This window comes from Anthonomus grandis, chromosome 22 (genome assembly GCF_022605725.1).
Source record: "Anthonomus grandis grandis chromosome 22, icAntGran1.3, whole genome shotgun sequence".
NCBI classification, from domain to species: Eukaryota; Metazoa; Arthropoda; class Insecta; order Coleoptera; family Curculionidae; genus Anthonomus; species Anthonomus grandis.
In genome coordinates this window covers 26779362-26795517 of record NC_065567.1, presented here as the reverse complement: position 1 = coordinate 26795517, position 16156 = coordinate 26779362, and the positions used below count along the sequence as shown (strand labels likewise).

Here is a 16156-nt window from a genome sequence, read left to right as displayed (position 1 = left end):
AGTTAAAAAAATTGATGGTCACGTGATGCTTCAGTTCCAGTTCAACGTCAAAGCACGTGACATTCTCTTCCGCCCCCATCAACGTAGCCTTGATTGACAGTCTTGTCCATTTTGTTTCGCCTTTCGCGGCTTCGCCGCCATTTTCATTACAGTCGATGGTGGTTTGTGCGGTGGTCGGTCCACGGGTTTTTTGTTAGTTTCCTTATTATTTTAGTTTGCAAGTTTTTTTCCACCCAAGGGGTACCGGTAAGTGATTATTTTATTTAATAATGGATATTGTGGTACTATATTCAGTTATTATTCATGACTACTGCTTTTAAATCTACGTTTTTAAATCCCAAACCTTCAACGGCTTCCCTAGCACCGCCGCCGCTTAGCCGGTAAATTGAAATAAAACGGTCTTGCAACGGTCCTAACAACTAAATAGCTTGGATTTACCCCCTTTAGCATAATAAAACGTAAAGTAATACATAGTTCTGGGTTTTACAACATTAAATCTTGATTTTCCTTTAAAATCCATTAGCCTAATAGTTCAAATGCTAATAATTTGTATACAGCATCATGGAAAAGCTTCAGTGCAGCTTCTCATAGGAAGCTCTTGAGGCAGTTTGTTACATTAAACCATCCACAGCTGTTAAAAGAATTGAACCAACTAATCACATAGTAAAGACATTCAATAACAAATGTAATATAATCATTAAGGGTCTTTATAGTGGTATTTTAATTATTATTTCATATGAAACTGACCTTGAGATGTATGTCTTCTCAGGATGTTGCCCGAAGATACCCAAGATTCTACACCGATCTCAAAATTATTGCTACAACTTATAAATACAGCGAGAATGTGCATTTCACATAGTATATGAATAATCAGTCGCTGGCTCCTTTTGTAGACTGAGATATTCCGACCCTTTTAAGCATTTTCTTAATGTTAACCGATTTTTACACCCGTCAAATATTTTAATTAATTTGATTAACTTTTAACAATGTTGTTCTATAGATTATAAACGGAATGAGTATTTTAGTATTTCAAATAAATGAGTGCACATACTCTATATAAAGGTGAACCACATGTCTTTTATCCTCATTATACATTAGTTTTATGTTGTACCTTTTGAATATATAGTTCTGAAGTATAGGTAAGGTACTGTGGGTATACTTTTATAACTCCCACCCATGCAGTCATGTAGTAAGTAAGTAAAGACTCATCGGGGAAGTATAAACACTTAGGAGTGAGTCACAATAGACCTAAGGTTGGAGTGAAGGGACCCAAAGTGCCCCACTCACATCAAAAAGAACACGACCAATGATTTATAAATAAGAAAACATAGTTTTGCACTTTAAGTGTCGTACTTTGAAGTGTTGATTCTTTGAGACAACCAATATGCGCAACCCATTTTAGATTTTGGTCTATTAAAACTCTAACAGTCTTTAGTTTTTTTTTACTTTTCCAATACCGCTTACTCGCTTCATCTAGAACAATTTTATTAAAAGGTGCAATAAATTATAAACATTGATAGCAGTCTCCCAGGCATTACAGGAAACATTAGAATGCCACTGTTATCAGTGAATTGTAATAGTAATTCAATATGTTTTAACTGTTAGGGAGTTTTAGAAATGAGTAAACTAAATCAGTTCATATCTGTCTTTGGTGACTATAGAGATTTGGTGTTTATATAGCTTTATAAATATTCCTTTAACATAGAACCGAACTTTTCTAATATTCATTTTCCTACTTTTTACCTATGTTGGTCAACACCCACTTTTTATTTATTTATTTATTAACGGAATCCATTTACAAAAGTGTTACATAGCATACCCATACAAACATATATATTCAGATACAAAACTATCTATAAATCAGTGAAAGGTATAGATGAGTTCATTAATTAAAGCCCCTATGAAATAATATTCTTTAACTGCCCCTTAAAAGATGTTATCCTAGAGTCAAAAAAGTTTATCTGTGCTGACAGACCATTAGCACCTCAAGCCATTCGTGTAATTGGCTCATTAATGCCATAATTGGTATGGTGGAATGGGACTGAAAATATTTCTGATTGTCTATTCAATCTGGAAGGCATCCTAAGTTTAAAAAGAGACAATAACTCGGGACAGTCTATAGTAGCATTTAAAATTTTATGCATAAAACATAAGTCAAGTAATGTTCTTCGTGACTCTAATGTGGGTAAGTTCAGGTTATCTCTGACCCACTGATAGTAATACTCCTGTCTTCTGTAACCACATCTCAAAGGCCGCCACCCTTAAAAATTTATTTTGAGTTTTTTCAATCTGCTCAATGTAGCAGTTATATGACGGGGACCACACAATTGAGCCATACTCCAAGATGGGCCTAACAAGAGAGCAATAAAGTAATCTAAAAGTAAACAAAGACAAATCAGTTGTAGACCATTTGATAAAACCCAGCATTTTCATTGCCCTACCAGTCACCTGATTGATGTGACTTTTAAAAGACAACCTGGAGTCAATTAATATTCCTAAGTCAGAAACCTCTGTTTTGACACCAATTGCTACATTATTTAATTTATAAAGAAAAGCAATAGGGTTTCTTTGCTTAGAAAAAGTAAACTTATGGTTTCTTATTGATATTAAGGGACATTCTATTCAAGTGGCACCAATCAAAGAACAAATTGAGGTCTTTTTGCAGGAGCACAGCATCAGAAAGGGATGTGATAAGCCTAAATAGCTTCACATCATCAGCAAACATTAGCACATGACAATTTTCAAGTTTCCAAACTAAATCAATCAAAAAGAGGCAAAACAAAACAGGGCCCGAGTGAGAGCCCTGTGGCACCCCAGATGGCACCAAAATTTCAGAGGAATATGTACCTCCAAGATTAACAATCTGGGTTCTACCTCTGATGAATCCCGAGATCCACTGAAGAAGAGGCCCCTATAGCTTAAAGCCTTAAGCCATAAGCCTTAAGCTTCTGCAAGAGTACCCCATAGTTAACCCTATCAAAAGCCTTGGAAAAATCTGTATATATTGAGTCAACCTGAAGTCCCTTCTCCAAATAGAGGTAGAGGTAGTTGACATACAGCACCAAATTAGCATCAGTAGATCTGCCTTTTATAAATCCAGATTGCTCAGGATTAAATAAAGATTTAAAACTCCAGGCAATCCTATGACTGACCAGGCAGTCAAGCAGCTTTGGCAACTCAGATTGGTTACACACAGCCCGATAATTGGAAATTTCATTTCTACTACCAGATTTAAAAATGGGTTTTAGAAAACTTCTCTTTCAGAGAGTGGGATAAGAACCAGTACCTAGAGATTTGTTAAAAATGAACAGTATTGGTTTTGTAAGAACACAAACACATTTCTTTAGGAAGAATGCCGGAATCCCATCTGGTCCAGCGCAGAGCTTATTCTTAGAGGAAGTAATAACCTCATAAACATCCTGCGTTGACAGAGTTAAAGTGCTCAGACAAATTGATTTATCAAAATCAAAAGATGGTATGTCATTGACTTGCTCATCCGAATAGACGGATGAAAAGTATTCTGCAAACATATTCGCAGTATCCGAGATATTCATACTAATCCTGTTATTGTATGTCATTCTGGAGGGAACACTAAAACCAGTTCTTTTATTTTGAATATATGACCAGAAGTACCTTGGATTGCCAGTGAGATTCATTTCCACCTTATTAATGTATTGTTGATAGCACAACTCTCTTAAGTACTCACATTGTTGTCTCAACAATACAAATTCATCATAATCCTGCTGTTGACCACTAATTTTAAACTTTTTGTGAATTTGTTTCTTTCTTATGATCAAACTGCGAAGCTCTGAAGAAAACCAAGATGGAAAAGAAGAACTTTTGTACCTCTTTAGAGGAATAAACCTTTCCATTGAGGGGTAGATCACATTATAGAAAATTGAAACTATGACATCAATAGATGTCTCTCCCAAAAACAATTGATTCCAGTCTATCCCAGCAAGACAATCATTAATTGCTATGTAATCTCCCTTACCAAAATCATAAAAATATTCCTCATATCATATCATCAGAATTTTCTGCACCACAAAGGTCAAAACTAATTGCTGTAGATTGATGTTCTATGGTGTAAGCTATTCTCAAAAATTTTGTCTATTGCACGCTCAACACTAATTAAATCTAAATTTTTTCAGGAACCTTCCTTACTGACCACTTAAAAGAGACTATAAATAATATTTAAATAGTGCAATTTAGTTTTTTATTTAAAATAAGTTATAATTTATTGTTTGCTCAATTTGGTTATTATATTTGTTTAGTTAGTTAAATAGTTTTAATTTGGAAATTTTATTTTCGATTCTTTGTTCCCGTTACTTATATAAACTTTTTGTAATGTACTTGTTCAGTTAAATTCAGTTAATAACATCTTTCTGAACTGAACTTAGCTTAAAATAAAGACCTTTAGTGTTGCAGGAAGAATGGCAAAACATGAGCTGGGAGGAGTGGTTGTATGTTCAGTGTATTTTTTTTTAGGGCTTAAGCAACAAGGGGTTTGCGAACATTATTTTCGTTATTCAAAAAAAAAAAGCAGTTAGATAAATATACTAAAAATAAAATAAATAAATATAAATATCCTAAACCTTCTTCTAACACTACTCATATGACCCAACAGGTAGATAATTTTCCCCTACTAGGATGTACAGATTCATCCTTTGTTACCAGAAACTTACTCATATGCCTTGGTAAAAAAATTTAAAATCATGTTCCTCTACAAATTAGACAAACATTAGATATTAAAAAGTTTAAAATCACTTTCATTACCTACATGATATTATGAATTTTTTAACAATGCCTTTTGTTTTGTTCTATTATTGTTTCATTTATTTCCTCTAACTTCGTTTAGCAATGGCTTTACTTATTTTTAAGCCTGTTTTGTTATTTCTTTAATAATGTGTTTTTGAGAAATCTTATATTTTAAAAATATGTATTAGTTGCTCTGTAAATTTGTAATTTTTTAGTTTTTAGGATGCTTGTACACAAGATTTTCTTTTATGTAAAATATAGCATATTTTCTTTCTCTCTAGTATTATTATTATTATGTATAGGAGTTCCATATTTCAGAACAAAGTATGGAAGAAAACGGCAACAATAAAGGTGACAAAACACCTCCCCCTTCAGCAAAAAGCAGCAAGTCCCAAACTGCTGCTGCTGCAATAGACACTCCTCCAGAAGCCCTAGCTGAAGCTAATAGTGACGCAGTAGAAGCAGTACTTCAGGAACCACACATGGAAAACCAGCCGGAGGGGGCTTTCCCACTGGAAGCATGCGGATCTGAAGGTGAAGTGGAGATGGATCCTTTGGTATTAACAGGTGATGAACCAGATCCTGAACTGTTTTTTGATGAGTTATCAGATGGTGAGGGTGGAAGCAGTAAGTCTTTAGGATACTTTTGGTATTTAAGAAAAGTATTCAGGTTATGTGCTCCTTTCAATTTTATGACGTTTATTTATTGCAGTTTTTAAAATACAATACAAACAGATTGGCAAAATTTAAAAATGGTATCTTAACTTAACCTAAGGTATATATTTTAATTTAAATATTAAACATGACAAATGTAATACTTATTAATGCACTAATTTAACAAAATATTGAATGTTATGTTATAAAACAGCACACAACTTTAAATGAAATCTAGTAACAAATACAACTGCAATAATTTTTATTTCTGCAATAAAGAATATAGCGCAATTCATGGTTTTTAAGTTGGTAAACAGGTACGCCTAAACAAACCTTACTGAGTAGACCTGGAGCATTAAAGTAATTATTAACAATCTTGTACAATATCAAAATTTCTCAAATAGTATCTCTTCCAGTTTTAAAATATTAATGAACTACACGAGTAATTGTGGTTCTCAATGAGAAAGTCAAAAATCTATATCTCTTCGAATCAGTTAATATTCTTACTGTATCTAGGACCCTATAAATGGCAAACTAGAGTCAAACACATATGAATAATAGCAAGGTCTAATGGTTTTATAATTATTATGAAAATGCTGAAGTTTATTAAGCACACTGTTTCTTAACAAACTTCAGCATTTTTTTGCAATTTTTAACTAACTTGTCAATATGTAAGTTAAAGGACATTTTGGAGGCGAATAAAATCCCAAGTCCCTTATATGTCAAACCCTTCTCAAGACACTCCCACCAAGTTTGAGGAGAATAATAAGTGTAAAACAATAAAGTATAAACATAGTTGATTCTCTTACAAGATTGGATTAGGGAGTCAACATTTGCTTGAAGATTCCCACTCGCAATCAAGCACAGAACTGATTCAGAGAAATATCTCTAGGTCAGAAAATGCAGCAACATTTTCTTTGCGAAAATAGCTGGAATTTCATCTGGCTATGCACCCTTTTTCTCATTTAAACTCCAAAGCTTTGAGAACCTCAATCTGAGTAATTATGATCTTGCATAGAGATTTGTTTTTGGTTTCATCATAACATTTGGTTAATTTCGTAGATGGTTTTGGAACAAATAGACTCCTAAATAATGTATAAATCCATGTGTCATCCCTTGCCACTTAATTTTCCCATACCATCATATCAGGAGTTTTATCGTACCCTCATTCAATCATTAGGATTCTTGTGAAGTTTCTATTTTTTGTCTGTCTTATTAGATATTCGATTATTGGCTTAATTGTATCTGGAGAAATGTGAGAGAATCTTATTCTTGAGGTTTTTAAGAGCATTTTTTTTAACTATATTTAAATGTCATGCTGCCAATTAAATGATCAATTACAGGAATGTGTGCCTACAGTCTGCCATTCCAAAACTTATGAACAAATTAATTTTTATTGTAAAGAACTTCTGGTAGGTGAACAGCATGGCTTTAGTTGTAGCAGGTTTACAATTACAAACTTGTTGTATCAGGGTGCTTTGGAGAAGGATAAATAAGTGGTTTTAATATATACAGATTTTTCCAAGGTATTTGACAGTGTCAGTTGTAGCATATTTTTGAAAAAATTGTGAGTTTTTGGTTTTTCAGATTGTTTCGTGATTTGGTTTGCAAGTTCTCTTTCTGACAGACTTCAGCAGGTACAAAATTGGTGATGCTAGGTCTCACCTTCTCGGTGTGATCTTTGGGGTTCCACAGGGTGGTCATTCTTTAATATTTTCATTAATGATATCTTGGTTTGCTTTAAAAATAGTAATTTTTTGTTGTTTGCTGACAATTTAAAATATTTTATGGTGATCAGTTCAGAGCAGGACATGGTTCTCTTCCAAGATGATTTGAATAGGCTGTGTGAATGGTGTCTTGGGAATGGTTTGGCTTTAAATGTCAGTAAATGCAGTTACATTATTTTTTATCACAGAAACAAACTGGTAATTTCCTTTTACACTATTGACAATGTTAATCTTAGGTACACTGAAGTAGTAAAGGACCCTGGTATCTTTTTTGATGAACACTTAAATTTTAGTACCCATGTGAATACTATTACAACTGAAGCATCTAAGGTTCTTGGTTTTGTAAAGACTTGTTGGTTGAAACTTTGAATAAGGTTGCATATGTCACTTGATGTCTCTTTGTTGGAGTATGGATCAGTAATTTGGTCTTCTTTTTACATGAATAATTGTATAGCAGTGGAACAAGTTCAAAGCAAATATTTGTGATTCTGGCCTTACAAATTTCACATTTTAGTTCCTAATGACTAAAAGATGCACTAATAATGATTTAATGTTTATTTATAAACTTTTGAATGGCTTTGTGCTTTGTCCTGAACTACTTAATAAAATTTTATTTAATATTCCACATTGTAATCTGAGGGTAAATTGATTATTTTCTTTGCCTCATCATCATCATACCAACTATGCTATGTACTTGCCTGTGGAAATTGAGGCTAGTAAACTCTAATGGTATTGAAGTTTTAGGAATTTCCTTATTGCAATTTAGTAATCTTATTAGGGATTTAAAAAATTGTGTTTTTTAAAATATTTTGCTCTATACCTTGAAGTGTATAAAATATTTCATATAAAATATTACAACACAGAACACCCAAAGGAAACAAAATTTCATACAGAATCAAAACATTTCTGTATGAAATTTAAGAACATTATTCAGAATTATCAGTCAAAGTAAATTAAAATTGCTTTCTAAGAATAATCATTTTATTCATAAGAATAAAATGCACCATTTACCAAATATAATTTAATTTTCCTAAGCTTCAAGATTTCTTATATGGACTGGAATAACATTAAAAAACTGGATAGAAGAATAGTAGTCAGAGCCTCGTCTGGTTCTAGAGAGCCTGTGATAATGTTTTAATTATGTCTGGGTTTATATCTGCATAAGTTGTAAACTGTGAAAACTGAGATATTATTAACAATATAAACTAAACATTGATAGATGTAGGCGCAAGGAAATGTAAGTATATGAAGATCTCTGATGTACCGCCTACGACAATCTCTATGCCCCAGCCCAACCAGAGTCCTGATACATCTCCAGTGAAGCAATTCCTTATAATTCTGCTTCCATTCACTCGAGCCTATAAAACTACTACTAGACAATTAATTTTTTCATAGATTCACCAGTTGCCAGTACAAGTCGTTGTAGAACACGCCGGAGCCATGCTCGAAGTATCCCCACACCACAATCGACGACTCCTCCGGCGTCCTCCTCGTCGACTCCAAGAACACGCAAGTCGGCAACTCCGCCAGCTTCGGCGAGTCCGACTCAGAGGGCGAACACCCCGTCAACCTCCACCACACCCCCCCTTCCAGCGGTGGTGAATCAACACAACGGGGATGATGATGACACCGACGAAGACGATGAAGATGCATCAACGAATGCACAGCCGGGTAATGATTCGTCCCGGTTCAACTTGTCGTTGTCTTTGCCGCCTTCGAGTGACGCCGGAAGTGACGGTTCGGGCTATTTAGCGTCTTTAAGAATGCTGTCACCACGCCAAACCATTCGACCTCTGAATGATTCCCATCGCCTGCGTGGTGCCCCTGTTACCCGAAGCCAGTCCCGGGAAGCCGCGGCCGCTTCGGCTGCGTCAACTTCGCAAGCGCAGCCAAGGAGAAGGAGGCGCAGCAACAACACCGCTACCTCTGCGGTTGAACCAAAACGAATGAGGCCTGCAATTGACGGTTAGTTAGTTAGTTAGTGAATAAATAAATAATAACTTAACTAAATATCTTTTTCAATTAGGTATCGATGGTGGAGTGGTGGGCGGCGCTGAAGAAGGAGCTGGAGGATTAGGCTTCATGAACTTCTTAAGAAGAGGTTTCCGTGCTGGTGGCGCTCAACCAGGTCCTCGTGAACCTGTCCCAGAAAGTCCAGAAAGGGATCCCAGTGCAGGTGATGGACAGCATCCTGGAGCAAGAGAACAAGACGATGAAGAAGCACGGGATGCAGAGCCAGAAAGAAGGAACCACTGCACCATTATGTAACTGATGCAACAGTACAAAGTTTCTATAATTTCGTTCGTTTGTTACAGTTTTGTTAGTAGTATTTAGTGTTTTTGTGTTTGTTTGAGTTCGGTATTCTGAAGTTAACTGCTTCTAATATCAGTGTTTGTTTGTTAACTCTTAACCACAGATGTTACGGTTGGGGAGAAATTGAACGTTTTTAAAAAGTTGTATCTTTTTGACCCGGATGACAGACAATTAGTTTTTGCCTTACTTGTCATTTTCAGGGGGGGAACGAGACATTTTTAAAAGACTGACTGAAGTTGTTACAAAGTTCAGTGCATTCAGTTTCAAAATTCAGTGTTTCTTGAATTTTTTTCATACACTTAATTTGATTTGACAGAAATCAAATTAAAGTTAATATCCAGTGGTTAAGGGTTAAAAGGCAACTTTTTTAGAATGTTTAAGTAAATGGTCAGAAACAAACATAAATCCCCTTGACTGATTTTGTTTATTTGATAGGGTCTCCGTTAGCATACCTTTAAAGCTAGAAGTATTATTAATTGACCCGTGAATACTTTTTGATTTGTTAACATGTGGCAATGTGTTAGAGTTAAATGTTAAAACGTATTGCTTTACGTTTCGTTACATACAGTCGTGCTCTAATAAGTAAAACGTAAATAATTTTGCGGGATAGCTTAGTTCCGAGGGCCTTGACTTAGCAATAAGTAATGGAAATTCTGGAGATTTTGAGTCAAATTCGCTCTTCGTGCTGGTTAATCCAATGAATCAATCAGATGTTTCCTAAAATGTAAATGATCAAAGTTACTTATAAGACCACAACTGTATGGCTGGTGTAGTCACCTATGAAATGATTTATGTGTCCTTGAAATGTGAGACAAAAAAATTAAGACACTTAACTAGTTGGATTTTTTAAAAGCAATCGATACCAAAAATCGAGTTTATTAGTAAATGATATATTTTATTATTAGGTTAAGTTTCTTATTTTTTATGATCCGACTGCCTATTTGTATTTTTAATAGACAAATAAAGACAGATTTCCTATACTTGTGGATTTTATTTAAACCATGTTGGATTACTTTCAGGGATTTTTACCAATGGACAAAAAGTGTAATAATATTCGAATCTCATGATTATTCCAATTTCGACTTTGAAATTGAAACATCCCGTTTTTAACAGGAATTGGCAGTAGCCCACTCGCAGCTGATGCTAATCTCGCGGGAGTCGTCCTGTATACCCCTCCACAGATCCAGCTTCGATTGTTTATATTTCGCATGCGCCCGTTTCCTTCTTCATCCTCCATTTTTCCAGTTTAGTTCAGTGCGACGCTTTTCGCACGCGGTTCGATAAATTCCGAAAAAATTGAACAAGAAATTGTTTTTTATCGCTTGTCCCGCACGCACGTTAACACTTTCAAGGTAAGTCTTTGCATTTGATATTTTTGTTTCATTATCTCATTCATGTGTAACAATTGGTCATTTGATTAAATATTGATTTACATATTTATTTTTGTTGCTAGGAGCAATATTTTTCTCCAACAGATAAGAGTTAAAATTGACAGGGTTTGAATAAACAAAAATACTCTAGATTGTCATAAATTGAAGCCAAATATTATTGACAGTTTTAAAGCTCCCTAGGCACAGCCAGTTTTTCAGCTAATTTTTACTGTTGTCTGGTAGCGAGAAATTTCAAAAGTTAATTAAATTGATGAACCAATTTAGGGCCATAATGTTTAGAATTATCCCATCTACATATTTCTTATTTTGAAGACGATTGCCTCAGATTACAATTTTTTTAAGATATACACATACGCCCTCAATTTTTTTTTTCAATCAACCATCAAATAACGAATAATTATAAACTTATGAATAAAGCTGGAAGTAAGAATTTTCTCTTGATTTCTCAAATATTTTGCAGCAAATAAAATGAAAAAGTCTGGGCGGCACAAGTTGGTAATAAAAATCTCGCTTATTTTCCTCATCTACTCTGTCATCGCGGCTGTAAAATCAGACAAAAAAAATGAAGAAAAGGACATTTCAAAAACAACAGAAGATGATTTATTAGATTATACTTCGACAGAGCTGCCTGATGAGTCTACCACAGTTGAGGTATGCTTTAAATATTTGTCTTTAGGGTAGTACTTAAGACGTGATTTTAAACAAACACAGGAGGATATAGATAAAGATCAAAATAATCCTAGCAACGCAGGCTCAACTTCCTTACCTACAGTTGGCAACAAAAATGAACAAGATAAATCTAAGCCAAATGTTCCACCCAAAGATTCAAAAATGCCTCACGGAACTGTGCTCACTGAAAAAGCTATTCCTAAAAAGGTTTCTTCCTATAATTCAGAAAATCAGCAATTGAGTTATCTTTCTCTTAAATTTTAGGTTGCTACTGAATTAGATGATAACAGTAACTGCACACCAGCTGCAATCCGTCAGGTAAGATTAAAAAAAAGTCTAATTTATTAAGTTTGTATATATAAAAAGCCTTTGAATTTGGTAAATGCTTTTCGGATGTTGGTAACATTATCAAAATGAAATCTATTAAACTGAAAGGTCAAACGTATGAAAAAGGGCATTCGGGTAAATCATTAAGTGGGTCAGACAGTTCGGCACCGTAGCGTCTCGTCTGCCTTAATGGATTTTTGCTCTCAGATTTCAAAAAATTACGCGAAAGAGAAGTAAATAGGAGAATCGGACAGATCATTGATCATTAAAATACATTTAATTTCTCTTTTGAAATAAGAGACCTCTCACATAAAATCCTCGTTATGAAATTTATAGGTAAAGGTAAAGAAAAGTTGGAACGGGTGAATTCCCAGACACAATAAAATATTTTCTCTGAAGTTTTCCGCAGATATTTGTTCAGACGGGGTTTTCTTTAAAACGTGCATTTCGAATAAAAAAATGTTTGCTTAATTGGATATTTTTTTCCAAGTCCCTAATTACCCTGAGTATTTATTACATGTAACTTAAAATATTTATTTCCAGTTTCCGCGTCCCTTGATGTCACCAAAAACACGAAAATACGGCGGCCTAATAATCGACATTTTGGTGGCTATTTACATGTTCATCGGATTGGCGATTGTTTGCGACGAATATTTTGTGGCATCTTTAGACCGCATTTGTGAAGGTAATTCTCATATTTTAATTTCCACTCCCTTCGTTTAATTATAATAAATTAGCATGTACAATTTCCTATTTAATTTGCTAATTTAATTTTTCTAAAATACATGCAAAAGATCTAACTTGTATAATATGAGGTAATTAAAAATAACAGATGCTCTTTAGGTTAATTAAATGCTTTACACTCAATTTTCAAAATAAAGCTATTTTTATAGTTTATAATTTTGTTTAATTTTTAAGAATTAAAAATGTCACCGGATGTGGCGGGAGCCACTTTTATGGCCGCTGGCAGTTCGGCTCCAGAATTAGCCACTGTTATTATAGGAGTCTTTTATGCGGAAGACGATATTGGTAAGTTCTTTATTTATTTTTTTTACTTTATAAAATTTTATTATAAACTCCATACTAGTAGACTAACCTTATAAACTGACATGGTACCAATAGACTTTCGCCAAATTATCAAGACTTTTTCGCACTTCGCTATATATCAAGATACAATTAATGTTCTCACCCAAAAATCAAGAATTCTTTTTGTTATTTTACAGGCATTTCAGGAGTCATAGGCTCTGCCGTTTTCAACATAATGTTCGTCATTTCTGTATGTGCCCTGGCAACTTCAGCAATTATTTATTTAAACTGGTGGCCGTTAATAAGGGATTCTACCTTTTATGCCATTTCGATTTTGATCATGTTAATCGTTATAGATGACAAAAAAGTCTCCTGGTGAGTTTTTAAACTTCAAAAACGACCTCACTAAAAACTCTCTTTCCAGGATCGAATCTTTAATAATGCTTCTCGTGTACGTTGTATATTGTATCGTGTTGCATTTTAACACCAGTTTGGAGAAGTGGGCGTTCACCCTTCCTGTACCGTTTAACCAAACCAGGGGGGGTAAACCGTTGAACGAACAGTCCGGATTAGTCGGATATCAAAATTTGGATGAAGAAGCCAAATATATTAGTTATGGAAATGTACAGCCGACGGAAGAGAGACAACAAACCGACAAAAAAAACGATGAATATAACTGGAATCCTGGACAGGATTGGAGCCCTGAACGGACCGAACCACAACCTATTGGAACATCTGGTATGCCCAAGAACTAGTATTTACCTGTGCTTCTTATTGCTAGATGCTCTAGATTATGCTAGATATTTTTTGTAGAATTAAGGGGTGCAGAATTAAATCGGGATCCTTTAGCCTTGGCTACAGCTCCTCCTATGCAAGCTCAACCACCGCCACAACAGCCAGATTATTATAAGCCAAAAGAATTTGATCCCAGTACGAAGATTGACCCACTTTTAAAGCCCGAGGGTAATTAATGTGCCTTAAATGATTTTTTTTAATAAATTACCGGCTTGAAAACATAAATTTGTCTTTACAGATGGAGCAAGCATATGGATGAAAATAAAATGGGGCACATTATATCCGATCCACTTTTTTTGCATCTACACGATGCCAGACTGTAGGACCGACAAGTATAAAAATTGGTACCCGTTTACGTTTTTCATTTCAATGGTGTGGATCTCGTTTTACTCCTACTTTATGGTCTGGATGATTACCATTATAGGTCAATTTTTTTTTCTAAAATAATTCCAAAAGTTACATCTATTTTGTTTCTAGGTTACACATTGGGGGTACCGGACACCGTTATGGGGCTGACTTTTGTGGCAGCCGGAGTCTCTGTGCCAGATGCCCTTTCTAGCATAGCTGTTATCAAAGAAGGGTATTAAAACACTGATTTTATTCATGTTTCTCATTTGAACGACATTTTTTTAATTTAGATATGGCGATATGGCAGTCTCCAACGCCATAGGCTCAAATGTATTCGATATATTGGTTTGCCTCGGTTTACCATGGTTTTTGAAGACAGCTGTTTTCTCACCAGGCACATATGTTAGAGTTATTAGCAAAGGTTTGCATACAACAATTTTGTTAGTCTTTTAATTTGCATTTTTATTATCCAGGTCTACTTTACTCCACGTTGTCTCTGCTTTCGACCGTGGCCTTTTTGGTCCTGGCAGTACATTACAACGGATGGAAATTAGACCGTAAGTTTGGTATAGTACTTATGATCTGGTACGTTCTGTTCATTACATTTGCTAGTTTATATGAGCTAAATATATTTGGCAATATGAATCCGGCAGAATGCCCCACCGATTATTAAAGGCTTTCTTGTTATTTTGTTATTGTTTGGCGGATTTTTGTGGATGGGTGCAACGCGGAGAGGGCATTCTTTAAACGAATAGATCCGTGATTTTAAAACCACACTAATAGTTGTTCGTATAATAAACCGTCCATCAAGATTTAACTGGCAACGTCAGCGATTAAATTTCATATTTTATAGCATTACCAAAAATTCGTTTAAAGAGGGATAGCCCAATTTTTTCTTCCAATGTTGCCAAGTTTACTAAAGATCCGTTAAAAAGAACCACACATAGTTAAATATGTATTAAGCTTAGTAATGTTGTAATATACAAGACCTATTAATATTATATGAAATTGCTATAAATTGTAAATGTCTATTATAAATATTAATCTGGGTTGACCTTATGATCTATGTGATTTTTTTAGTGGCGAAAGTCGCATTAAAAAAGCTTATAGATGGTGTAATTCCTTATGTTTTAAAGTAAATTTGGCTCAGGTTGTTCTGACATAAATAACAAGAACAAAACGAGCCAAATAAATAACATTACATATTTATTAAAAAAAAAACAGCAAAAATAGATTATCTATTACAAGCGTACCAAGATATTATAATTTTAGCACGTTTGTAAAAAATATAAAAAAAAAAATTAGTAATATACGACAATAATTATTGTTAACTGTCAATTTGTTACTGTCAAATAAATCTCAAATTAATGTCATATATGTAATTGTCAATTTTTAACGACAACATGTCAAATACACATTGCAAGTGTCAATTGTTATATTTATTTGACAAGAAGTATTAATCTGTCAATGAAATATATATAGCGTAAATAGGATTTTAAAAAAGTAATTACAGCTTGTTTAATTAATAAACGTCTATTTGTTGTGTCAATAATGTCTTGAAAATAGTTTAGCAAAGTTGGGTATAAGAATTATATTCTTTTTCTGATAACGTTTGTGATGACCTGCAAGACTCCTGTACAATATAGATTAAGCGTTACAAAGAAATAGAATCATTTATGTTCAAAAAAGGCTGTAATTAGTTAAAATGTTAAAACTAGTTTGAACGCCACTTGTCGAAAAAGTATAATGTGGAAAATATTGATTTTGAGTAGAAAATAGTGTTTTATGTATATCTTTGTGCAGCCTCTAATTACTCTACTTACCTCAAGTATATAATTTCCACATTGTTTAAGAATACTACAATACACAGCACATACCTTTACATGGTTCTTATTATTTACTTAGAGAGCAATTTAAGAGATACGAAACGTAATGTGTAGTATTTTAAATCAGTATTAAATGTTAAGGATCCATTAAGGACAACTAAAATTTATATTTTTTTTTAAATTGTTGAGTATTTATTAAGTGTGAAAATTATAGTAGAGTTGATTTGCACTTTAAATTTATTATAAATAAATAAAATATAATATTGCTTTTTTATGTTGCTCTGTCACAGGATTCTGAGGAAAGGAGGAACTGGTTTGAAAA

At 34.0% G+C, this 16156-nt stretch overlaps 2 protein-coding genes across 3 annotated transcripts; both read left to right on the top strand.

Moving 5' to 3' along the window:
• Nucleotides 1-91: 91 nt before the first annotated feature.
• Nucleotides 92-10432, top strand: LOC126748309 (putative protein TPRXL). 2 transcript variants are annotated; one of them, XM_050457447.1, is made up of 4 exons: nucleotides 92-246; nucleotides 5077-5325; nucleotides 8535-9104; nucleotides 9166-10432. In XM_050457447.1, exons 2-4 carry the CDS (start codon nucleotides 5085-5087, stop codon nucleotides 9405-9407), a joined length of 1053 nt encoding a protein of 350 aa, XP_050313404.1. In that variant the 5' UTR covers nucleotides 92-246; nucleotides 5077-5084; the 3' UTR covers nucleotides 9408-10432. The 2 variants fall into 2 exon arrangements, with proteins under 2 accessions (XP_050313404.1, XP_050313403.1); XM_050457446.1 differs by having other exon boundaries at nucleotides 5077-5385.
• Nucleotides 10433-10673: 241 nt separating this feature from the next.
• Nucleotides 10674-16100, top strand: LOC126748307 (probable sodium/potassium/calcium exchanger CG1090). Its single transcript, XM_050457443.1, has 13 exons — nucleotides 10674-10804; nucleotides 11304-11494; nucleotides 11555-11719; nucleotides 11777-11830; nucleotides 12383-12524; nucleotides 12758-12868; nucleotides 13063-13240; nucleotides 13290-13603; nucleotides 13679-13828; nucleotides 13899-14084; nucleotides 14138-14240; nucleotides 14299-14429; nucleotides 14482-16100. The coding sequence occupies exons 2-13, from the start codon at nucleotides 11312-11314 to the stop codon at nucleotides 14679-14681; spliced, it is 1917 nt and encodes a 638-aa protein (XP_050313400.1). The 5' UTR covers nucleotides 10674-10804; nucleotides 11304-11311; the 3' UTR covers nucleotides 14682-16100.
• Nucleotides 16101-16156: the final 56 nt, after the last annotated feature.

What these genes read in the sequence shown, in the direction of transcription:
- LOC126748309 (XM_050457446.1), top strand. Translation starts at nt 5,085, where the DNA reads ATGGAAGAAAACGGCAACAATAAAGGTGACAAAACACCTCCCCCTTCA. An exon ending in AGATGGTGAGGGTGGAAGCA is followed by an intron (nt 5,386 to 8,534) that starts GTAAGTCTTTAG and finishes ATTTTTTCATAG; the next exon opens with ATTCACCAGTTGCCAGTACA. An exon ending in AATGAGGCCTGCAATTGACG is followed by an intron (nt 9,105 to 9,165) that starts GTTAGTTAGTTA and finishes TTTTTCAATTAG; the next exon opens with GTATCGATGGTGGAGTGGTG.
- LOC126748307 (XM_050457443.1), top strand. Translation starts at nt 11,312, where the DNA reads ATGAAAAAGTCTGGGCGGCACAAGTTGGTAATAAAAATCTCGCTTATT. An exon ending in CCCACTTTTAAAGCCCGAGG is followed by an intron (nt 13,829 to 13,898) that starts GTAATTAATGTG and finishes TTGTCTTTACAG; the next exon opens with ATGGAGCAAGCATATGGATG. An exon ending in TGTTAGAGTTATTAGCAAAG is followed by an intron (nt 14,430 to 14,481) that starts GTTTGCATACAA and finishes TTTATTATCCAG; the next exon opens with GTCTACTTTACTCCACGTTG.